Source organism: Paramormyrops kingsleyae, chromosome 10 (genome assembly GCF_048594095.1).
Source record: "Paramormyrops kingsleyae isolate MSU_618 chromosome 10, PKINGS_0.4, whole genome shotgun sequence".
Taxonomy (NCBI): Eukaryota; Metazoa; Chordata; class Actinopteri; order Osteoglossiformes; family Mormyridae; genus Paramormyrops; species Paramormyrops kingsleyae.
Genome location: NC_132806.1, coordinates 12962005 through 12986883, shown reverse-complemented (window position 1 = coordinate 12986883; position 24879 = coordinate 12962005). Strand labels below are relative to the sequence as shown.

The 24879-nt window shown below is 54.1% G+C and overlaps 1 protein-coding gene across 3 annotated transcripts in view; it reads left to right on the top strand.

Moving 5' to 3' along the window:
• The window catches only part of diaph2 (diaphanous-related formin 2), a 277431-nt gene that overhangs the window by 100685 nt on the left and 151867 nt on the right, over positions 1–24879 (top strand). For all 3 annotated transcript variants that reach the window (XM_072717314.1, XM_072717315.1, XM_072717316.1), the window contains 5 exons: positions 637–701; positions 1177–1281; positions 4083–4145; positions 5434–5775; positions 7912–8026. In XM_072717314.1, coding sequence (XP_072573415.1) covers positions 637–701; positions 1177–1281; positions 4083–4145; positions 5434–5775; positions 7912–8026 — 690 coding nt within the window. The remainder of the gene's footprint in view (positions 1–636; positions 702–1176; positions 1282–4082; positions 4146–5433; positions 5776–7911; positions 8027–24879) is intronic.

Genomic DNA, 24879 nt, shown 5'->3' with positions numbered 1-24879 from the left:
ACACACACACACACTTAAATATACATTCATAAGCACTATAAATGCTTATTTGTATACTCATCACACATACAAAGCATTGCATACAGCAGTGTTTTGCTACCGTGACAAATGGAAAGCCCCAGAAATGTCATTCTGTTCAGCAGGGGGGGCACTGAGTGTCTGAGCACCCCCCCCCCCGACGCCTCTCATTATCTTCCCACCATCCCTCGAGACCCCGGGCCGAACACAGTACCTGCAGCTGGTGCGCTTATAGGATGAGCCGTGCTAATTATGCAATAAATGATGCATTATCGTTAATGCTCGTCTTTTGGTTGGGGGGGGGGGAGGCTTTGGTCAGCTGCATGTGATGGTGCATATTCTTCTTTTTATGTCTGTTGCCCCAAGTTTAAGCACAATTAGGAGGAGGTGGACAAATCACGGGCTGATTTTTTTAGATTCGCACCTCCCAAAGGCAGCCTTTTCGTTGTGGGAGGGGCTTCATTGTGACTTGCCAGCCATGTGCTTCATCTGAGCAAGGTCCTTTGGTCTGTGTCTTTTGATCTCTCGGAGTGACTAACTTTTATTCCTCTGCTCTGTGTGTGTGTGTGTATGTGTGTGTGTGTGTGTGTGTGTGTGTGTGTGTGTATGTCTCCACAGATCAGTGTGTGGATAAGGCCAAAGTCGAGGAGAGTGAACATAAGGCCCTGGAGTTTTCCAAGAAGGTGAGTCCCACCCCACCCTACCTCGCCACACCCCTCCAAGCTCCGCCCCACAGACATCACCAGTGGGGGGGGGGGGGGTTCTCACAAGCTGCCTTTCTGAGCCTCTTATTTGGGAAACGCAGAGGGAAGATTTTTTATTTTTTTAACTGCATTGATTTATGTTTCTTTTCACCAGCAAATACTGCTCAAAAGCAGGGAGACAGGAGATTAAAGCGGCTTTTTGGCTCTGGTGGGTGGAAAGAGGTGCTCCTGTTCCTGATGATCTAGCATCACACTAGTTGCAGTTCTAGGTGTATCTAGACCTCGGGGGCTACTGTGGGTCAGGCTGATACTGCAGGAAGGGGAGTGGGCTGGGCAAGGACATGCGTCTGAGTGGCACGGCAGTGGCAGTGGCCTTTGTGGGGTCTCCCCGTCGTCATATTGTCGCCGGACCTGCCTCCATTCTCACTGGCCAATCTTCGGTTCCTGCCTGCAGTTCGATGAGGAGTTCAGCGCCCGTCAGGAAGCTCAGGCTGAGCTCCGGAAGCAGGAGGAGAAGATTAAGGAGATGGAGGTGCAGATCCATGCTCTACAGACCCAGGTAACAGGACAGGGATGCCGGGGCCCCTGGGTGTTCCGTCACCGGCTCAGTCTGGAAATATCGCTCCCACTTACGCTGTCAATTGCTCTTTTATGTCATGCAGGCTTTCCTTTATTTTTCCGTTGTTTTTACGTCTTAGTGGTTATTTGTTATTTGTCAGCAGTCCTCGGATGGAAGGGCAGAATAGCAGCGCTGTTTATGTTCGGTGGAATTACGATGACCCGAAGCCAGCCTGTACCGGGAACCAAAACAGACAGTGTTTGTCGGGGGGCCACGATTCTCAAATAAATATTCACCCCACACTCGTGAAGATTATTGGTGGGAAGGTGGCGAACACCCCCCCCCCCCCCCCACCCGCTCACCCCGGCACCCTGCGTCGTTGCATGTTCTCTGTCTTGCGATATTATTTATTACTAAGGCTGAACTGGAGACAAGGCAGCCAATTATAGCAGCTCTGTGGATATATCCGCCTATCCCGGCACTCTCTCCGGGAAAATTCGAAATACACATGGTTGCTAGGAGAAAGAATTGCCTAATTCAGTCAAGCTGAAACCTTTTGACTCTTAACAACAAATGTCTAACTGCTCTAAGTGGCTATTTTTGGGCGCCTGCGATTATTTAATTTAATAAAGTGCCAATTTCCCCCTTAAAATGCCGGCCTAGATACATTTGAATTACTTCTCAGTAGTGTAATACGCTCAGAGCCGCGCGTCTCGGAGGTGGGGAGGTACGCCATTATGTTTGTGAATTTCAGCTGTGTCTCCGAATTAGCATTTTATTTTTTCCCTCTCTTATGACTCGGCTGTCAGTGAGATCCTCCATAAGCCAATTCTGAGCACTTTGAAGCTGCCCAGAGACAACTGAATGGATTGACACTCGGCTTATTGAATTTAATAAAAACTGGTATGCCCCCCCCACAGCTGATCCATCACTGGCTCGGGTTGTCTGCTTTTACACATTAACTCCCTGTGATCCATCTGATTTGAAGCATCCGCCTATCCTGTCCTGGGTCTCCACCCCCCATAGCTGGGCCCGGTAACCTCCAGGTTACAGGTTCGAACCCGGTTCTCTGAGACGTCATGGCCACTGTCATTTCCTGTCTCCCACCGTAAGGTCTTAGACGGCAGCCGTTTGAAGGAATTCTCCTTCCTGAACATGCATCCCAAAATATTTGAAACAGATGTTTTCTTCCCCTTTTCTTTTGACTTGCCCGCGTCTGCTTTAGTTTTCGGCAGCCTCCCCAGCTTATAGAGTTCTAGATGCTGCCATCTGAGGGTTATTCCCTGCAGACTCGTACCCCTGACCCAAATGAAGGCTGGAATCCCCCATGAGTAGGACCAGACCCAGGCTTGTCTGATGTCAGGTTTCCCAAGGTGCCCCCACACAGCAGGCAAGGGCTGTGGCCTCCTCACTGGGGCCTCCCACCGCTCTGCTACTCTCCTCTCCTCTCTTCTCCTCTCCTCTCCTCTTCTTTCTTCTCTTCTCCTCCCGGTGATACTTGTTAACGTTACGGCAGCCATCTGTTCCTAGTGTGTGACAGCGGGAACACATGCTCTCCTCCTGCCTTCCTAACTAGACCCCTTCCCTCTTTCCAGAGCCTTATGCCTGATTTTTAGTTTGGGGGGGGGGGGGGGGGGAGCTGTTGCATGCGTGAGCCGGCTAAGACGTACATTCGCAGTTAGCTTTGACTTGAGCAACAGTGGGGGAAAGAGTACAAGCTGTTGTACCTTTGAACTTTCTGCTTCCTTTTCCCTGTGCAGAAACCAAGCTCCTAATTGGTCCCCCATTCCGTTATCCCTGGTTAATATTTAATGGTCCCAGTCCCAGGCCCTTGGAATAAATATGCACTGCTGTTCTGCCCGCATCGGCAATGGTTGTGCCGAGATTCTCGCACTTGTTTCGATATTAGGAGCTTACCTCAGACTTGCATTTTCCACTTAACCGCCCTGAAGGGAAGTCATTCTGAAAGAAATCAAAGTTTATGGAGATAAGCAGCTTGATGAAGCTCCTTAACATGCTGACAGCTTTCTGTCATGGAGAGGTGACCGTCTCCCATCAGGGCCCCGTCACCGTAAGCCTGCTGCGTCTGCAGCTCCTCCAGCGAGCCCGCGGACGAGCGGGATGTCGGTGTGGCTGCATGCGGATCTGTCCCAGTTAAATGTGACTCCGGACTCGGGGATTTCCGTAATCACCCCTACACCCCTTCCTTTCACAATTCTCATTTAGGAGAGTTTACTATCTCGCCGATTTCCATAGTCTTAATTACAGGGAATTTTGCGTGATAATGGATTTCTGGCACCTAAAACCCCTGCATAAGCCCCGGTCTGGGTCCGCCTGCCGCCGGACTGCCCAGGGGCGATGGCTCCCCTAGTCCAGCTCCTCCAAGACCTTGGCTCCCATAAATATTTGATTCCTCTGTGATTCAACGTCAGTCCCGGAACAATGTGTGCCTCATTATGCGGCGGATGGAGCGAGGGGCTGGCGATGGCGGCTCCTGTCCCCTCTCTGCAGCGCCGCCGTCACCCCTGCGCTGTTATCGTCAGTATCACTGTCTCGCTGTCCTGTGCCGGAGTGTATAATGAAGGACCCCAGGAACAAGGCGTGTCTGCAATGTGCCTGTCAGGTGGTGATGTGGGGGAGCCTATCAGGAAGTTTGATCTGCTGACCTGCTTGCTTGCGGTGCTTGACTAAGATGTGTGTATGTGTCTATCTGTCTTGTCTCTGTCCTAACTAACACACATACCTGTCTGCCTCTCTGTGGCTCTGTCTGTCTGTCTGTCTGTCCCTCTGCCTGCTCCCAGCTATCTAGCGAAAGGGACAAGCTGAAAGAGGCTCAGAGGCTGATCAGCGACTCTCAGGGTCAGGTGGGTAGCCTTCCTGTCTCTTTCAACATCATGGCCAGTGTTTGCCTAACCACCCCCCCCCCCCCCCACTCACTAACGCATGCGAATGATGGTGCGACAGGTGCCTGCTACACTGCAGATGTCACCCCCCCCTTGGCCTGGGGTTCCAGCTGTGTCTCTGCTCCGCTCGCCTTGCTGCAGAGCTGCCCAGCTCTTGCCGCAGACATAGAGAGGCCGTTGTTTGTAAACTGCTCCGGAATGTTCTGGGTCCCAAGATTTAATTACACGACTGGGCCCATTTAACTGGGCTGCTGCCAGCCTGGCTGTCCGACCCTTCCCAAACTGTGTGCCATGGTGGGGGTGGGGGGGGGGGGGTGTTCGGGGAGAGGATGCGGGTTATGTGCAACCTCATCGTTCCTTTGATAATGGGCTTGGGATGGGGAGGGGCTTGGGGTGCTGGAGATGCTGTTCCTGAAGGGGAGACCATTCATGATTTAGGTGGCGATTACTGGCCACCACAGTAACATGAAAAGGCCTGGGAGATGCAGAGATGATTGACTCCCGTTCCTTTGATAACAAGCTAGGGGGGGGGGGTGGTCCTTAGGGGCATGCTCTTAACACCCTCCCACCCCCCCCACCCCCCCGTTTTCCAGATTTAACCATGCAGCTGGTGGAAACGTGTTGACTGGAATCTCGCTATACAATGAAGACAGCTCTGGGGGGGGGGGGGGGGGGAATTGTCTGTGAAATGCGGAGCCCGTGTTTGTTTGACGCCGTGTGAGGATGTGAGGATGTGTAATAACTTGTTAGCGAAGCGATTAGCTTCTAATCATGCGAAGGTCAGAGCCTCTCCATGCTGTGGGATTTCTAATTGAGCTGTTTGCGATCATTTCATATCGAGACGGCAACCGTCAGACAAGCAGAAATACCTGTGCCACGCTCCGAGCGGGCCACCCCCCACGACAGCTGCCCCCAAGTAATGTGGGGCGGCTTTAATTCCACCCATCGCCTCAGTAATGACTTCTTTTGTGATGAGCCTTGGAGTTTAGGATACTGGAGAAAATCCTTTATCTGGAACCTGAGCCAGTGTGCGGGGGAGTCAGTCATGTCCAGCAATCAGGGGTGTCTGAGCCTCCCCGGGCATCGTCAGAAAGCCATCGGCCTTCTTCCCGCTTCACATTCAGCCATGCAGTAAAGGGCGTGGCCTGTCCTTTTGTGTGACCTTTGACCCCCAGCATGGCACAGCATGCAGGTAGCTATTCTGCCTTGATTGTCGGCCAAGCTCTGTCATGCCAGTCTTATTTTCCAGGCAGCGGCTGGAGCTGGAGTACCCCCCCCGCCTCCGCCCCCTGGTGGCTTGGCCCCACCCCCGCCTCCGCCCCCACCTCCACCACCCCCCGGGGGTTGTCCTCCTCCACCACCGCCGCCCCCCATGCCTGCTGGGATCCCTCCTCCTCCTCCGCCTCCACCAGGCTGCGGGCCGCCGCCTCCTCCACCTCCGCCTGGGGGAGGACCCCCTCCTCCACCCCCCTTTGGAGGTCCTGGAATTCCACCACCTTTGGCTCCAGCCGTCGTCAAGCTACCTTACGGGCTGCTGCCCAAGAAGACCTACAAGCCGGAGGCGGTGATGAAGAGGGTCAACTGGTCCAAGGTACGTCAACCCAGCAGGACCGCGGCTATGGGGGGGTCCGTATGATTCAAGTTTCTACCTGTGGGGGTGAATGGGGGGGGGGCTTTTACAGATGGCAGGTCGGCTCACACTGCTCTTTACATTTACATTTGCTTGTTTTGCATCGCGCTGCGGTTGCAGTGCGGATGTGCATCTCCATCACTCAGCCCGACGCGATACGCAGAGTAAGATTTTCCTTTCATAGTGTGACTGAAGTGTTTACCGTGCACATGACAAACCCTCGCATCTCGAGTCTTGAGCAGGGCTGCCCAGGGCAAAATGGCAGGAGACTGCATGCGAATTTGCAGGCTGTTCCAGGGGGCCTGTCCATCGCTCCCGCTGATAGACGCCTCGCTTTGGAATTCTGCCGGTGTATTTCTCTCGTTTAAATGCAAGTTTCTCCTTAAATGCACATGCATTGGCCAGCATTTGTTGTCAACATGCAGTGACAGAATGACCCCCCCCCCACCCCCCCACCCACTAGCTGCGCTTTTGTCGGCTGTGTTCTTGAACCTGGCTTGATGATGGCTACTGACGGGTACCGTGATTCCTGTGACTGATTTTCAGGGAGATAAGCCCCCCCCTCACCCAAACCCCATGTTTCTTAATGATTTTGGGAAGCACGGCTGGAGAGCCGGAGATAATGGTGCCGTGTTGGGATGCGGCACTGATGTCTTTCTCCCCCCCCGTCCCTGACGGCAAGACACCTCCCCCCCCCCGTCACTTTATAGAATGTGATGGAATCAGATCAATAAACACAGTCAATCATAATGTCAACAAACGCCGCTTTACATCGAAGCCGGCAATGTGAATGTGAGGCGCTCTCGGGTGGGGGGCGGGGGGGGGGGGGGGGGGGGTCGTGGCGGCTGGGATGCCTAGAGTGCTGTTAAACCTTGAGGCCGGCCACCCATGTCTCACGGCCGGTGCCCATCTGCTCCACGCCTCGCCCGCCCGGGGCCACCTTATTTACGGCATGAAAGCTTGCTGAGCCCTCAGGGTCAGCAACAACTGCGTGTGTGCATACACATACATTCTGTCTGCAGGGGGCGCCATATGGCTGTCCTCTAATGAGCGCGGAAGCGTTAATGTCTACGGCAGGTGTAGCACATGGCGGAGGAGGTGGCCAGCATGAGGCGCTGTGCTCGTGAGCCTGTAATGGCTGTCGAGGCTGCAGCCTCGGAGGTGTGGTAATGTAATCCCTCCCACAGCCCAGGACACTAGCGCCGGGGGATGCAGTATATTTCGGGGGGGGGGGGGTTAAATCAGCACAAATTTTTTTGGGAGCTGTTTGAAACTGCAGCGACCCCCCCTCCCCCCCCCCCCCCCCTATCCATTGCTCCCTTCTGTTCCTTCTACTCCAAAGAAATGAATGAACCAGAAGAACTCTCTTTTTGGGGCCGTAATCCTTCTGTTAATTGCTTGGAGGCCTGCCCTCCATCTGGAACGCCTGCTTTACACGGTTACACAGTTCACAAAGCTATTTGGAGATGATCCGGGGGGGGGAGTCCGTTCCCTGTTGTCCGCAGAGAGCCTGTGGTGATGAGATGGGATGTCATGGTACAAGCTGAGGGGTGTCTTGTGTGCATGTTTGTGTGGGTCTGTGTGTGTGTGTGTGTGTGTGTGTGTCTGGGTGTCTTTGGGGCATAGGCCTAGACCTGAAACAGTATCCTGTTAGTGACGTGGTCCAGTCTGGGTTGCAGAGGACCCCCCCCCCCCCAGCTCACTCCATCACGCATATGAGCCGCCTGTCTGTTGCCTTGTCGGTACCCGTGGGTTCTGCCCAGAGGTGGATGCCGGACTATTTTCCATCCCTCAGTGGGTTACGTGTGGCGTCGGTGCTGGTCCAGGCCCTCGGCGACTCCGGCATCCTTGTGATGTGTTTTGTAGGCCGGAGGCGTGGAGGGAGCCATTTTGTGTGTGTGTGTGCTGGGGCGATGAGACACAGTCGTCCTGCGGGGAGGCGGCAAGCTGTCGGCCGTGGAGTTTACTCAGTGCTGAGTGGCCTAATCGCTCTCTCCAGTCACGCCTGTGTAAAGGCCCGCCCTGATGGGGGTGACACGGGGGGGTTTCCTCCGTGAGCTCTCAGGTATCTCACATGGTCTTCCTCCACCCTGATAGGTCGTGCCTCAGGAAATGGCTGAAAACTGTTTCTGGATCAAAGTCAAGGAGGACAAGTTTGAGAGCCCTGACCTCTTCACCCAGCTGTCCCTCATCTTCTCCACGAAGTCCACAGGTGAGTGCTGCTCACTCCTCCGCTTCCGAGGCCAACAAGGCCTGCTTCCCCTGGCCTGGTGACCATGGCTCGCTTCCCCATTTCCCCAGCGGCCCGATTCCCCACGACCACAGCCTGCTTCCCCTCAACCATGGCCTCCTTCCCCGGCAGCCTTGCCCCACTTCCCCGCATCCCCATGACTGTAGCCTGCTTCCCCGCCACCATAACCTGCATCCCCATGACTGTAGCCTGCTTCCCCACTTCCCCATGACTGTAGCCTGCTTCCCCGCCACCATAACCTGCATCCCCATGACTGTAGCCTGCTTCCCCACTTCCCCAGTCCCCAGCAGCCCACTTCCCCATGACTGTAGCCTGCTTCCCCACTTCCCCATGACTGTAGCCTGCTTCCCCACTTCCTCAGTCCCCAGCAGCCCACTTCCCCGCCGCCCACTAATTAATCCTCCTGTACTCTCTACCTCGCTAACATCGAGCCATCAGCACTTCCTTTACATTAACACCCATAAGAAGGCAATTTTCCTTAGTGAAGTGTTGATTATCTCGGAAACTATTTTTATGAACTTTGCTGGCTCTGTAAGGGGCTTGTAGACCCCTCCCCCCGGTTTTCTTCCTTGCCGAAATCTCTTCCCCCCAATTAACGAGACGGTAGCACTGTCATGTCTGTGGCCGGTGTCCCCGCGTGGCAGCGGACGTGAGCATGAGATGGTCATGGTTGGTTTACCCCAGCTTCCCGATATGCTGTTGTGTGGGGGGGGGGGGGGGGTGGTAATGACAGAAATGGTTTGATAGCCAAGCAGGACGGAAGGGCTGAGTGCATGTGTGTTGTGGTGGTGATGAAAGTGGGGTTGGGGTTTCCTCGACAGTGTATGCTCACTTCAGATGTACCGTATTGCACACGAAGGTTCATGGTAAAGAAGCTATAGGGAAATCAACAGAGGAGGGCTCCAGCTCTCCTGGCCTGCTCTCCTCTCGATGGATGGCTTGGAGAAATCAGCATTCAGCCCTTCAGCTGCCGGGCAAGTCGTGGACTTCCTATTGCTCATTGCATTACTATTACTGCATTTTCATCACAGACACACCTCACCCCCTGATTTGTCCCGGCCTCCTTGGTGTCACAGGAAGTGACCCTTCGCTCCCACTGGAGCATAACCCCCCAGCATCATTTGTCTGTTAAATTGGTCCTGTGTTTTCGAGCCAGTGTTCAGAAAGCACGCCTCTTCTTTGCTTCTTTGGAGTGATTTTCGTTCGGGGGTGGGGGGGGGGGGGGGGAGCTTGTACCAGAATGCCGCATGGTTGCAAGCAGTGTGATGCGAGGAATGAGTCGGGCGGTGTGAAAAACGGTCCCTTGCAAATGGGACGTGTTGCGTAGTCACTGTGGCCTGTGGGACCGCTTGGTTCTAATCAGCGGTGGAACAGAACCGTTTAAGCTTGCTCCCTGCAGAACCGCCACCCTCCGCCTGGCCCCATCACATGTGTGCCCAAGAGAAAGTAATCAGGACAGGTATTAAAGCCAAATTCTGGGATCTGGAGGATGATGCGTTTCAGCTGTCGGCGGACTCCCGTATGTAACGTGACTGCAGTGGCGTCCGGCCCCCACACAGCTGCTGCCGATGTTCTCAGTTCCATGGAGGCTTCACAGCTCCTCCATCGACGCCTGGATCTTAACGTCACCGGAGGGTCCTTCCTCCGGCGTCCGCGCTTGGAAAAATGGTTCTCGCTGTGGGCAGATTCCGCTGCTCTCCGTGTTTAATGGCCTTTGGAGGAACTCCAGATCGTCAGCCAACTGGGATTTCAAGCCTAGTTTCCATCCTGCTTAGCTGACGAAACTCCCCCCCCCACCCCCCCCCGTTCCCAATTAGAGGCCATGCTGCACACATTGTTGTTTGGACTCTCATCTATTTGTTGTTCTTGTTATTTTGTGGCCTCTTTCGCCTAGTGGCTTTATTGATTTAATATTTATGCTGAATAAAGTCAACCAGTATTGCTTAAGCACACCAGCCCCCACCCTGCCCCCCAATACGTGGTTTTACACCTGCCCTCAAAAGATATATTAGACTATATTTGAAAAGCCATTTTGTGGTTGAGTTGTTTATCCCATATTAGGCTACCCCCACAACCCCCCGTGTAATATTCTGCGACCGCCCACCCAGCCCTGCTACTGAGCGCATGGGAGAGATGGCGGGGCGGGTGGGGGGGGGGCAGATGTGATGCAAGGATCACTCTGAATACACATTAGGGCTTTGGCCACGAGCACCCCCTGGCATGTGGAGAAAGGAGGAAGAGGAGAGACAAAGAGGAAGGAGGGAGAAGAAAGACAGAGAGGAAGGAGGGAGCGTCGGAGAGAGGGGAAGCAGAGTGCAGCCGAGCCATTTTGGGCAAAATGAAACAGAGAAACTTAAGTCGCTATGACGTGCAAGAATTTGCGACAGATTTTCATGCATTCTAGCCCCATGGGGAGGGGGCGGGGGTTCTTGAGGGAGGGGCTTGCTTTGGCAAGGGATCTAGCTGCTAAAGTGGGGGGTTAAGATGTTTAAAATGTGCAAATTGTGCGTCTGGCCCTGGGCGGTCCCCCAACCAGCTTCCCGGCTGTGCCGGGGGGGGGGGGGGGGGGGCTGGAAGGCCCTACCTCCTTTTATTGTGTGTTATTAAAAGGGGGCTTAATGATGACACATTAACATAATTCGCCTGTCACGGGAACTATGGGCTCTGCCAAATGGGGTCGATGGTGGGGACTCTGAACTCGACCTCGGCTGCTACTGGTGGCGGTGGAATGGGGGGCGGGGGGGAGACCAGAAGCACTCTGATTCCACTTCCCTCCCTCCATGAAGGCAGAGGCGTCCCTTCCAGTCGGCACTTTATTTCATCATCACAGTTCAGTTGTGTGGCGTTTCAGGTGCTGGGGCGGGGGGGTGTAAATGTGGATACAAATGCGAGATATATGAGTGTAATCCATTTTCCAGGGGGATGCCTATTTCTCGGTAACAGTTTGCGATGGGAATGAGATCAGAGTGTGAGTACACTGTGTTTTCAGAGAGCCGCCCCTGTAAATCATTTTATTGGATGCCACACACTGTATAAAGAACCGGGAAGTAAACGGATGCCGGCCTTCCGAAGGCCTTTCTTTTCCCCTCCTTTTTCTGTTCATTCCCAACCGCCCATTTTAATTTCGTGACTTGCCTCTGACCATCCTCACTCTATGCCGCCACCTCGGCCCCCCTGCCGGGACTCAGTGCTGCTGCCCTGACAGAGAGACAGGAAGGGCCACGGCCTCGTCACTCTGTGCTTAGTCCTTCCCGGAAGATCGAATCCTACCAGAAAACACAAGTCCCAACCAGAAGATCAGGTCTTACCAGGATGGGCAAAATCTACCCAGAAGTGCAAGTCCTCCTTCGAAGATCAAGTCCTACCTAGAAAAGCAAGATCTACCTAGTCTTACTGGGAAGACTTGGCCAGCAGATTTCCATGACTGGGAGAAGGGAATGACCATCCCTGTAGGTGACGGCTTTCCCCGTGAGGCTGTCTGGGATGGGCCTACAGTGAAATGAACACACTCCTTTGCACTGTTGGCAGACTGAATACGCACACTGAGGCCTGATCCTTAAGCCGAGCAGGACTGAGCTTAGAGAAGATTCTGTGTGCGGGATTATCAGCGGCACTGAATGGCAGCACCGATAAGTGCTGGGAAGCGGGAGATGAGGTCTCAGGTAATCACAGGCGTCGAGCGTCTCTGTCACGGAAGTGCCCCCGTCCTTCTTCTGTGGCGGTGAGCCGAGGAGGGCGGTCCGCCTGGGTAGGATGACAGGCTCATCCCCCGGAACGCTGGCTGTGGTTCCTCTCTGACCTGAGTTTTCGGGCTTGGGACGGCCCCGCCGCCGACACTACCTGGGGAGTGTAGTTATCTCGTTCTACAGATTGCTCAGGCACTAATCAAATTGTTATTAATCCTGTATATACAAAAGGAGTACAAAGGCTTTTGTTGCAGTTGGGATGATTTTAGAAGTGGGATAATTTCTAATTACCCTCGTACATGGCATTAATTTGTCTCAATGAAGCCAGATGCATCCCGCAGTCATTTTTTATTGCGGGGGGGCGGGCACTGCTTCTGCTCCGCCCTCTGGGGGTCAGCTCCTTAACTTACTCATTCCTGCGAAATTTTAATAAATCAGATCGTGGCCAAAATGAGTTCCTTAAATATTAATGGCTTATAATTAGTTTATTGTACATTAGAGAAGCCATAGGGGGTGACCTGGATTGAAGTTGGAAATCTGCTGTTGATTCCCCATTTCCCATTAATAATGCTTCTTGCGACGTCCCACTGATTTTAATCTTTTGCCCTCCTAAGAGGTCTATTTCGGCAGTCGCTGGGAGCCTAACATCCTCTTACGGAAAAAAAATGATCCTGTTTTAAGGCCGGCCTTGCCATGGCTTACCCATTTGCTTACCGATGTTTGTCGCTGGCTTGCTCAGCTGCCTCTGCAGCTGGAGCAAACCGTCTTCAACAACGAAGATGTTTATTGCAGAGGTGAAGAACTGGACCGATTAGTGAAATCACCAGAGCAGACTTTTGTTTTAGAGCTCCGCCCCTTTGACCTCATTGGTTCTGGCCCATGCTGATCTTCCAGTTTTGGCCAGGTGGCAGACTGTCGACAGCTCACAGTTTTGGCCTGTCTTTCTTTTCTGAGAGGCTCGATTTGTTCATGGACTGACCTGGTCGGCCTAAGCAGGAAATCACATTTCTTCTCTATTCTTATTTGCATTAAAGAGCTTCATTTCACAAAGCACCTTATAATAATTTTTATTCTGCCCACACACAGACCTAATCTATAATCGTACATCTATGCATTTAATGTGTATTCTGTTTGAGGGGGTTGTGAGAATGTGATTTAATGTAATGCTCTTTTTTTGGGCCACTCTGAAAGTAATAGAATGCCCTCATGTTCTGAACAAGTACGTGGAATCGGGACCGGAGCCGACAGATGAGAATATGAATAGAGAGTCGCTCACGAGCCGTGATACTTCATGTCGCTGCGGCAGTGGTGCTGCAGGTGGGTGTGGGGGTGGCGGACGTCGGCGCGAGTCCCCAGAGAGCTGCAGTTTCTGTGCTGTTTTCTGCCACCATTGCTGTGCAGATGTAGCAGCAAGGCGCTGGCCTGGAGGCATGCGTAAGGGCGGTAATTAATGCGGCATCTCCGCGCGGGCGGGCGGGCGCACAGATCCGGCAGCCGCCTTAATGATGCATGCGAGCGGCCTGCACGTTTTTTGGTCTCTCTGGCAGGGGGTGCTGTTCCTTATCCCGACACTCACGGGGAACTTTGAAGTGCTGTGTTCTGTCTCTGCGTTACACCCGCACTGCCTTCAGACGTGGAATTGAACAGAATCCATTCCACCTCGCTCTGAACCGGAAGTCCGAATCTTCTGAGGACTGAGCAGCGACCTTTGTTTGGGGATCAGTCCTGTCCTTGTTGCTTTCGGGAGTGTGAGGTTTGTGGACCTGCGATTAATCTGCTGCTACTTTATTCCTGGGTTTTGGTTACATTCACGGTTCTGGTCTGGCCTTTGTGTCCTTTGTAGGCCATCATATTGCTTCAGCTTTGTGCCAGTTGCCTTGTCTCCCGGTTTTCATGCCCTGCTTCCCGCTCTTGTGTTTCTGATCCCCTGCTCTGCACACCATGAACTGAACCTGTCTGTCATTTGCCATATTCCTTTGATTTATGGTCCAGCAGTCTGTGTGACCTTCGGGCGGGAGACCTGATATTAAGACTAGGCAGCCCAATGCGACGTGCTCCGTTCTGCACTCTCTGTGGGCACATGTGTTTTCTCAGCCATAGGTTCCAGCCTGGGACACGCTCACACACGCACACTCACACGCTCACACACACACACACGCACACTCACACGCTCACACTCACACGCTCACACTCACGTACGCTCACGCACACTCACACGCTCACACACACGCACACGCTCACTCACACGCTCACGCTCACGCACACTCACACGCTCACACACACACACTCACACAAAGTGCTCATGGCCTGTTTCATTAGCCAGGCCCATGTTTTTTATTGGGATGCTTTGGGGGGTGTAAAATAACGAAAGAAAGTGAAGCAAAAAACAATGAAAGCAGTCTACCGCTCCCCCCCCCCCCCCCCCCACAGCGGCTGCGTAAATGCAGTGAGGGAGACGATTAGGCTCCCACAGAGATGTGTGTTTCGGAACAGCAGCCACAGGACAGCACCCCCACCTGGATCAGAGGTAATCTCGCAGGCTCAGTTAAATCCCAGCAGATGATTATGGGGGGTGGGTGGGCCGGGGGACGCAGCCAGTGATGCACATCTCAGCCAGTGCGGGGTACAAGTGGCGAAGGAAATGGTGCCAAATCGGTGACCAAAAGCCATTTGGATCAGGTCCCGGCAGGCGAGCTGTCGCCGTACCCTTTCGGGAGGGGGGGGCTCTCCCGTCTTGTACACGCCCAGCTTATCCGGCCTCCATCCGCCGCAAACTCATAAAGCGCCCCCACAGCTTTCATTGGCTGCATCCTGGCATCTCCCCAACCCTCCGTCATGACCTGATTACCTCCCGACCAGCTTAGATGTGGCGGTGATTTTTTTGGAGAGAAAGCTGCCTCGTACACCCCCGCTCCGTTTCCATCAGGGGAGATCAACAAGGAAGCCTACGGCACCCATTGCAGGTGATTCAGTTTCAGCTTTGGCCACGGATCGAGAACTGGAATCGTCCCGGAGTGAGTCCTGTGTCTTCCGAATTCCCGCGCCGTGATTTATGCTGCTGTCGCCGTGGTGACACTGCTGGCTGTGCACAGTCCCTCGGACTGGCTGGCTGGCTGGGGCACGCGTTTCATTGGCCGTCGCTTTTTACTGGTTGATTACTGATTTGAAATGTTGCCTATTCTTTCAAATGTCGGACAGAGATGTGTTGGTGTTGTGTGACATACGCTTTGTTATACTATACATAAACGTAACCTCTGCCCCCGATGTCGTCCAAGAAGTGATATTGCCTTTTGGTCTGAGAGCATCCCCACACCCCCTACCCCCGCAACATGGTCTGGCGGTTTTCCAGCAGAAAGTAAAATGGGAACATGGGTGCCCAGAGGCCCTCGGCAGGTTATCCTCTTTAATTTGTTTTTGAGCCTGTTGGACAGAATTGCTTTGGCCCCATAGGTTTGCTGGGGGGGGGGGGGGGGGCAAAGCAATGTTGTGGAGGCCCAAGACGGGCCATAGGATGAGCGGCCCAGGGTGGGTTAAGTCACTGGACCATCCAGCTAATGCATGGGGCTTGGGATTTCTATTTGAGTTAGGGCCTGTGTGTGCATGTGTTTCAGACTTGAGGCTAAATGGACAGACCTACCTTATTTTCATACATAAAATGCCCTCCCTGGTAACACAATTTATGTGTGAGTTGGTTGCTTCCTTCTCCGCGCACTGGAGTTAGCTCCTCACATCCATCTCCGTGCACTGGAGTTAGCTCGTCACGTCCTTCTCTGCGAACTGGAATTAGCTCCTCACATCCTTCACCGCGCCCTGCAGTTAGCTCATCACGTCTTTCTCCACGTGCTGGAATTAGCTCGTCACATCCTTCACCGCGCGCTGGAGTTAGCTCGTCACATCCTTCACCGCGCGCTGGAGTTAGCTCGTCACATCCTTCACCGAGAGCTGGAGTTAGCTCGTCACATCCTTCACCGCGCGCTGGAGTACGCTCGTCACATCCTTCACCGCGCTGGAGTTAGCTCGTCACGTCCTTCACCGCGCGCTGGAGTTAGCTCCTCACATCCTTCACCGCGCGCTGGAGTTAGCCCGTCACATCCTTCACCGCGCGCTGGAGTTAGCTCCTCACATCCTTCACCGCGCTGGAGTTAGCTCGTCACGTCCTTCACCTCGCGCTGGAGTTAGCTCCTCACATCCTTCACCGCGCGCTGGAGTTAGCTCGTCACGTCCTTCACCGCGCGCTGGAGTTAGCTCCTCACATCCTTCACCGCGCGCTGGAGTTAGCTCGTCACGTCCTTCACCGCGCGCTGGAGTTAGCTCCTCACATCCTTCACCGCGCGCTGGAGTTAGCTCGTCACGTCCTTCACCGCGCGCTGGAGTTAGCTCGTCACATCCTTCACCGCGCGCTGGAGTTAGCTCCTCACGTCCTTCTCCGTGCGCTGGAGTTAGCCTGTCACGTCTTTCTCCACGTGCTGGAATTAGCTCGTCACATCCTTCACCGCGCGCTGGAGTTAGCTCGTCACATCCTTCTCCATGCGCTGGAGTTAGCTCCTCATATCCTTCTCCGTGCGCTGGAGTTAGCCTGTCACGTCTTTCTCCACGTGCTGGAATTAGCTCCTCACATCCTTCACCGCGCGCTGGAGTTAGCTCGTCACATCCTTCACCGCGCGCTGGAGTTAGCTCGTCACGTCCTTCTCCGCCATAGACTTATCTTTGCACAGTTGCATATTCTATCCAAATACAGAGCTGATATCTTAGGCGAAAAAATAAAACTAAAAAAGAGGTTGTATATTTCAAAAATGACCCCAGCAATAGCCCGCGGCTGACTTCTCTATGAATGTTGTGTTTACTGATGGTGCACATTCCCCCCCACCCTGTTCGTAGCATGTTTTATTAAACAGCTGTGATGTATCACCGCCGCCCCCGCTTCCAGGCCGCAGCTTGATGGGGGCGTTGGGATCCGGCCCCACGTAGGTCGGACTCGGGAGACACAAGGAGAGGCTGCAAGTGTTTAATGGCCCGCAGGCCCTGTGCCATTAGAGCCGTTGTGACAATGGTAGAGAGAGTCCAAGGGGCTCCTTAAAGGACCAAGAGTGATCGTATGCTGTGCTCAGGCCTGGCCTGCTGCAACGGGAATCTGTTTCCTCGCTCGATGCCGGCATTTATCCCCTGGTGGGGACATTTGCAGATACCCACGGTTTGGGCAGCCAGGACCTACAGACACACTGCCTATGAGTCTTTGGTCGCCGCTGGCGGTTGGAACTTTATGGTAATGTGGTCGGGAGCTGTCCTTGAGGAAATCGGACTCCGTCACCTGACTGTGTTTATTGGCAAAGTGACGCCCCTTTTGATTGAGAGGCGGTGACCAATCAGATAAGAGCTGACACAAAGCACTTTCATTTTGAACGTAAACAAATCGATCTCTGGCTGCTGGGATGGCTCTTTATGAATCACCGCTGGAGGTGTCCGATTTGATGTGGCGGATCGAATTTCCTAACACGGCCCCTGCCCACATTTCCCTGCTGGGTCATTGGCAAGATGTAACCAGAAGTCCCAGGTGAAGTTCTGCCCCACGGAGGTGTGGATTAGAGGTCAAGTTATCTGTTAGCAGTAGGGGCTTCTTTCTGGGGAAACGTAGCAATGTCTCATGATAACTGGGGGGGGGGGTTGCTGTTATTATGCGGTGGCAGTGTCTCGGAGAACCTGCTGTTATCGCTCATCCAACGCTGATAAAGGCACTTTGGGGGGGGGCTCAGGGAGTCATGATGCGATGAGGGGGGTGTCATTCTGATGTGAAGACCCAGGGCGCAGTGTAGGGCTTTCTGGCCTGACCCTGAGGCCCATCGTGGCCCCGGAACCTCAGGGTAGATGGCCGCAGCTCCCTCAGTGTCTGGCCCCCGGTTCCATCCGCTTTTGGCTTCTACTCTTTGGTGTCGTGTTGCTCTCTGTCAAACAGAAACGTGTCCCTATGTCAGAAAGGGTGGGGGTGTGGGCTCATTTTGAGCGGCCGTGTTAGTGGTTACAAGAGAAGCGTAACCATTAGGCTGAACGACGTAGAGTAGTATTCAGAGATTAGAAGCATTTAGTCTGTAATGTGACTGCATACGCAGCGTGGGGCTTCGAGATTGCTAGTTAGCCACTGGGCACCGGCCATAGTCTATGGTAAGAGGCACAGGGGGATGTCTGATCCCGTCCACCTTCCATCTCTGGGCAGGGGGAGCACTTGAGAAACCCCCCAGAAAAGCCCCCATGGCATAGTTGCAGCACGTGTGTGTGTGTGTGTGCTGGGGCCCCTTCAGCCCTGGGCCCCGCTCCAAACTGCTAGGATGGGCCGGCAGTCCTGGATCAGAGCCGGGTGAAGCTGGGGTGAGGTGGGCTGTGAGGAGACAGGAGAGGAGTGGGGAGTGTGACGCCATCACCTTAATTCCAAGCAAAACTTAGTTCCCGAGCCCTTAAAGCCTGAGCAAACATGGCTTTTCCACGCACTAAGCCCGACGAATCCCACACATTAACAAACATGCGAATGGCTTTTATCCAGCACTTACACAATCCTGCCATAGATATTTGTGTTGCTTATTAAAACTGACAGTTTAAGTGCTGCAACTCATACTGGTTACTGCCCCCCACACCCACCCCCGGCTGGTGTCTGAAACAAGCTCATAACTAGATGTGTCAGAAAACAAATTTGCTCATTTCCCTAATTGAGCCCCCCTCAGGACACTGGGGACTCGGGGCACTCCTGTTCGCGTGCCAGTGGCCGAGGTTGTGGATGAGCTGCCGTTGGGTGGGAGGTCAAGTGATGGGGGGGCTTGAGGCGAGGGGGAGGGGTCTGCTAGGTGTTATGGATTTTTGGTTCCTACACCTCCAAGGGCCATCCGACAAGTCCTCGACGTCGGCCCCTCCACGCACGGCTAACGGCGGTCGCCGTGGCGATTGATTAGCAGTGATCAGTATCTGGATAATGAGATGATGAATCTGACCTTTTGGGGCTGTTACTTTAGCGGTGATTCACAGGGGACACCGATCAGCACAAATCAAACGAGCTTTTACACGCTCTTACACCCGACCTCGTCGATCACGGAGGCTCGGCCGCGAAGAGCCACCAAGCGTCACGCAACAGTCCCCTGCCGGCCCATGACACAGGCTGTCTTTGTGTGCGCAGCTTCGCGTTCCCGACTGTGGTCACGCTGTGCTTAAACATTAAGGATGTGGTCCGGGTGTGCTTCTCCCCCATGGGGAGGGGTACCTTCTACCACGTGGGGGGGTTGGGGGGGGGGGGGTATGATGGATGCTTCGCCTTCCTACCATCCTCCGTATTTATCTTTGAAAAAAAATTTAAAACCTGACCCAACACACCAACCGTGTGCATTTCCTACCACCAGTAGGGGGCACTGTGATACCAATAACGGCCTTGCCTCCCCTCCTATATAACCTGCCAGTTTACTAAAGGGGAATATTCTTCTTTTGTGTTCCAATTAGGCTTTTAAAATGTACGTAAAGCGGGATTCATTTTGCCGAGCGAGTGGGGCGGCGTTCCTTTGGCCCCGCTGTTTACGCTGGGGTGCTGTATGTCTAAAGCAGCTTTTAGCATATGCTGTCTGCTAAGTGTTTGGATCGGGCTTCTTCACGCATTTTCACATGGACCTCGCTGCCTTGTTATCTTGTCCGGTACTGTGCCTTCTCCGCGCCGCGGGTTCCACCATCGTGTGCTGTTTATCAGGAGGTCTTTGGGTCCGTCCTCCAGAGCACACACTGGCTCGGCCCTCGGTCCCACTGATGTCGGTCCCACTGACGTTTTCTGGGGAGAGAGTTTGAGGCTCCGTCCGCAAGGCGTCGGCCTCCGGCGTGAGCCTGGTGTTGGCGCGGAAACAGGACCGTCTCCTGTTTTGCCAAAATCTGCCTGAAGGGGAGCAGGTGAGCTCAGCTGCGCCCCCAGGTGTGTGCTAGCTTGTGAGTATTTGCTCTGGCCTGGGGGCGTGCCATTAGCCCCACCCCTTCGGAGAAAACTCTCATTACTGAATGACCTGGTGGTTCTGCTGCCCCCAGCCGGGTCACGTGTTACAGGGGAAAGCTGCTCTTAATATTTCACAGTGACCTGTCATGAATGTATCCTGCTTTCTGTGTATATTAGACGTGGATGTGATGGGGGGGGGTAATGTAGGTGGTGGGGGGGTGAGGGGGGGGGGGTTCTTGCTCTCACGGTCAGCACTGCAAAAGCATTAAAGCTCCAGTGCAGATGCTGAATGTGGCTCTTTCTGAGGTCCCGTCAGGGTTGGGGGGGGGGGGGGGGGACCCAGAAGCGATTCCTGGTAATCATGCAGCAGCTCAAAGCCCCATTGAACACGTTAGCAGATGATCCCTGCCCCTCCCTCTGGCTCCCCCTCCCCCACTTCATGTCACCTTTCTGTGAGGACACCAGGGTCACAGAGATAGTACACAAACTGTGGTAGGAATAATCTGGGTTAGTAAACTAACCGGGGCAGGAATTAATTGGAGCAGTGATAATTTGGGTTAGGAACTAGGATGGGGACAAACTGGGATAGGATTAAACTGGGATAGTAAACACACTGGGATACAAACTGGAGGACAGTGAGGAGCAGTGTTTGGTTATGTGTGGCTGTATGTGGCTCTATGTGGCTGTGTGCGGCTGTATGTGGCTGTGTGCGGCTGTGTGTGGCTCTATGTGGCTGTGTGCGGCTGTATGTGGCTGTGTGCGGCTGTATGTGGCTGTGTGCGGCTGTGTGTGGCTCTATGTGGCTGTGTGCGGCTGTATGTGGCTGTGTGCGGCTGTATGTGGCTGTGTGTGGCTCTATGTGGCTGTGTGTGGCTCTATGTGGCTGTGTGTGGCTCTATGTGGCTGTGTGCGGCTGTATGTGGCTGTGTGTGGCTCTATGTGGCTGTGTGCGGCTCTATGTGGCTGTGTGCGGCTCTATGTGGCTGTGTGCGGCTCTATGTGGCTGTGTGTGACTCTATGTGGCTGTATGTGGCTGTGTACGGCTGTGCACAGGTGTGTGTGGTTGTGAAGTAGCTGTATGTGGCTGTACGCGGCTTTACATGGCTGTTAAAGGCTGTATGTGGTTGTGTTGACTGTATGTGGCTGTGCGTGGCTGTATGTGGCTGTGTACAGCTGTACGCAGGTTTGCGTGACTGTCCTAGGCTGTGCATCATTGTACTTGGCTGTGTGTAGCTGTGCCTGACTCTTCCTCCTGCCTCTGTGTCCTCGGAGCCGCTGGGCTGACGGGCACATGCACCGGCGTCATCATGCCCCAAGCACGAGGAGAGCGTGCTCCAGGATCTCGTTTCCATAGAAATGCCACGTTGCCAGCGTTACCGGAGGTGCCGCGTGATGAGGGCTTCAGCGAACGATCCGTGTGATGGGAAGTGCCCCTCTCTCCCCCCCCCCCCCCCCCCTTCTGCCGATGCACCCACGGTGACCCCCAGCAAAGCCTCCTTACTCCACAGTCCCGAGGGGGGAGGTGCCGTGACGCAGATCAGGCCTGAGGCACAGAGGCCCGGACAGCGGCACAAAATAGCCTTTTTTCTGGGTTCACCCGAGCAAATGAGCAGAGAAGGTAAAAGCCTGGCGTGGAGCAGCGCTGGCAGCGTGGTGCCCCCCAACCCCGCCTGCGTGTTTACCACTATCACCGGTAATCTGCCCCCCCCACCCCCCACACACACATTGTTTTCTCACAAACATGCCGCTGAGAGGCGAAAGCAGCAAAAAGAAAAAAAGCCGCGACTCTGTAATTTCGCAACGCAAAACGTTCAATTTCTTGGGCCGGGTATAAGTGTCGCAATTTCGCCTGAGTGAGCATCATTTGGCCGTTTGGGAAAATGTCGCTTGCCCCCCCCCCCCAAACCGTCCTCGTCTTTTTGATTATGAGGCTTGAACCGCATGTCTTTTTATACACTTAAAAAATAAAAAAGAGAGCAGGCGGGTGGGTGGGATCTCTCTGATGCGTTTACGGAGCAGGCCGGCGTTCGGCGGGGAGCAGCCCTCCCGGAAGAAGGTGCTGTTTATGTGTGCTGGGGTTCTGGAAGGTTCTTTTGGGAGGTGTGATTAAGAGCCAATCTGCTGTCTGATCACATGACTAATAAGCCGCGCCGCGCGATGAAGAGGCCCCCTGGAGTTTATATCAGGACATTTCATGGAGCAACCAGCTCACATCAAGATGATCTCATCTCCTGTCGATGTTCCCCATCTTCTCCATTAAAGAAGCACCAGAATGTAGCGCCTCTGCAATCACGCTGTCCAAACAGGGGGCTGGTGCTGTTCTTTTTTTTTTTTGTTTTTTGTGTGGGGGGGTGGTGATGGTGAGAGGAGGTGTTTGAGATGCATTGTGGTAAAAAGGAGGTTGCCATGAAACCCCCCCCCCCCCCCCAGATCTAATCTAGGAGGAGCAAAGGTCACAACAGACACTGATCTTCACCAGACGATGTCAGTTACAGCGTGGGGGTGTGGAAGGGGGGGGGGGACTTTCTCATTTTGTTTTGGCTTCCTTGGCTCTGTTGAATCCTGTCAGTCATGCTATTAAAGGAGGCTAATGATGGGGGGGGGGGCGAAAAGGGGGATTATATCAAGTTACAGATCTTTTACAAACAAGAGGGGCAGTGTGATTACAAATAATACCTGCTTGTCTGTGCTCCATGGCGAACACGCCTCCGGCTCCCCCTGTCTGGTTCTGGAAGAAGCCGATTGGCCAGCCTCTTGGGCTCCCAGCGCTGTAAGGTGACTGTACTTCAGCACGTCGAGGTGTCGTGTAATTAGACCTCACCCCCCCTCCCCCCCGCCCTCCCATGGTGATAATCGCTTGGCTTGTTTGACACACTTTTTCAAATGTCATCGGAGTGTTCCTGCCGTTCGGAGCGTGACAGGAATACATTCCCCTTGTATGCCGTTGCTCTGTTCAATTCTTTCGATTTTTACACTTTTTTTTTTTTTTTAACTTCCCGGCGTATGCCTCCTGCAGTCAGATCACCATCCGGATCGGGCGTCCTGCTTCCGGGGCGAGTCGCGGGGGTTGTCGCGGGGGCGACGCAGACGACCTGACTTTTTCCGCCTTCGTGTTCCTGGTTGACATATCCGGCAGCAGTCTGCGACCCTCGCGGGATGACAGTAAGCAGTCCGGCGGCTTCTGTGCTCACAGTATTTAAATCTGGGCAGAGGGTTCTGCTGTTGGACCCTTCAGCGACGCTTACCCAAACACCATTGGGCAACCTGTTGTTCAGTATAGCCAGCCTCTGTGCATTCTGGGTATGCTTTACCTGCTCGCCCAGGTTCCACTCAGGGTTGCTGTAAGAAAGTGAGTACTTGGGGGGGGTTTAGATCTCGTACCTGGTCATCTCTGCCCACCCCCACAGACGTAAGGCATCGTTGGCTGCCACCTTAATGAGTTTCCCAGCATGCCACGGTGAGGGCGACGGAGGGTCTGCCCCCCAGCCCCAACACTCACGGGGCACTTCAATGGGCAACCCCCCCTCCCCACCCTGTGGTTCCACCACAACAACTGGAGACTGTAGCTGAAAGTTTAATGCTCTCATGACCTGGATTCGAGTGTTGGGAGTCTGGGGGGGGGGCGTTTGAAGCGTGTCAGTCAGCTGTCAGCTGATGACACAGACGCAACATTCAGGGGGGGAGAGGGGGAGGGAGCCTAAAGTGTGCCTCTGCTTTTCACTTCTTCATTTCTGAGGCGATGGATTGGGGGGGGTGGGGGGGGGAATCATTTTTTTCAATAATGATAAATGTCAGTGTGTTTTCTCCATCCTGGAAAGAAAGGGAAGAGTGCTTGATAGATAATGATTTTTCTCTCTCTCTGGATGCGGTTAAACCCTCTTCAGAAGGTCAGGAATTCTGTGGGGCTGTTTTGTGGACAAAGAGCAGAGTGAAATTAAAGGGGCAGCCCCCCCCCCCCCCCCTGGGTGAGGCTCGGCCCAGTGCTGACAGGACGAAGGTGAAACAGTATCTCTCTCGTTTCCGACTCGCAGGTTCACGCGCCTACGCCTAACGTCCCGTCCCTTTGCAAACGCCGTCGGCGGGGCCCCCGGCCCTGTGGTCCCGGGGCCCCATCAGTCTGTCTTCCTCCCGCTCCCCCACCCCGCCCTGTGTGACCTCATGGCTGTGTTTTGGTCTCTCTACTTATTGATGCGGCCCCTGGCCCCAAGTGCAAAGATGTGAAAATAAAGGACTGAATTGGTCTTATACGATGTATAAAGCCGATTTAAAACAATCTGTTATGAGGGGGGTGGGGGGGGGGGGGGTTACCGAGGTCCCCCAGCATTGCAGACCGTCGCCAGTGTCTGCTACCTTCGTGACCTCGAGATGGCAGCCTGGTGCCCCCTCTGCTCCCCCCCCACTCCCCCCTCCCCGCATGGTGTAAACCATTTTTTTGTCCCGTTAGTATGAGTTCAGATTCCCCAACTGCCTCTTTTTCCCCGTTTTTGAAAGGAGAAACTTCTATTGAATTAAACTCACACCTCTGTTGTATTTTCCGGAAACGGCCTCCCCAGGGCTGTCTGAGGCATTTCCGTCGATAAACGCAGCACCTCGGTTTGCTGCCCCCCCTCCCCCCCCCCAGCCCAACTGGTGCTTCTGCGTTTTAAGTGTCTTTTTTTTTTCTTTAAACTTTCTCTTTGTTTTTTTGAGCGCAGTTGATTTGAGCGTTAAAGCCGCTAATGATTCTGGCCGTCGGCCCCGATCATCGTGGCCCGGTTGCCGTGTCGCCGTGGCGGCAAGCCACGTCCGACCCTGTGGCGGAAAGGCAGGTCGGGGGTCCATCTGGCCAGCCGTGTTGCCTGCTGGTCACTTCGACCCCCCTCCCCCCCCTCCCGGCTGTCTCTACACGGGGGGTCACGGAGCCGGGAATGTGGCCCTGTTGTAAACGGACTATTGTTTAATTAATGAAGCCGTGTCCTGGTTCTGAATCTGCTCCCTCCCTCTCCGTAGTAGGGACTGAAGAGTAATAGAGGCAAGGAGGAGGGATGTATGTAGGGGAAAGCCGAGGGTGTGTCTGTGTTGTGGGGGGGGGGTGAGGCGTGGGAGGGGAGGTGGTGCTGAACACTGCACCTCACGCTAGTGATTAAAAATAACCTTTCAGGCAGCAGAGAGGGTGCTAGCTTTGCCCTTTCATTTCTGCG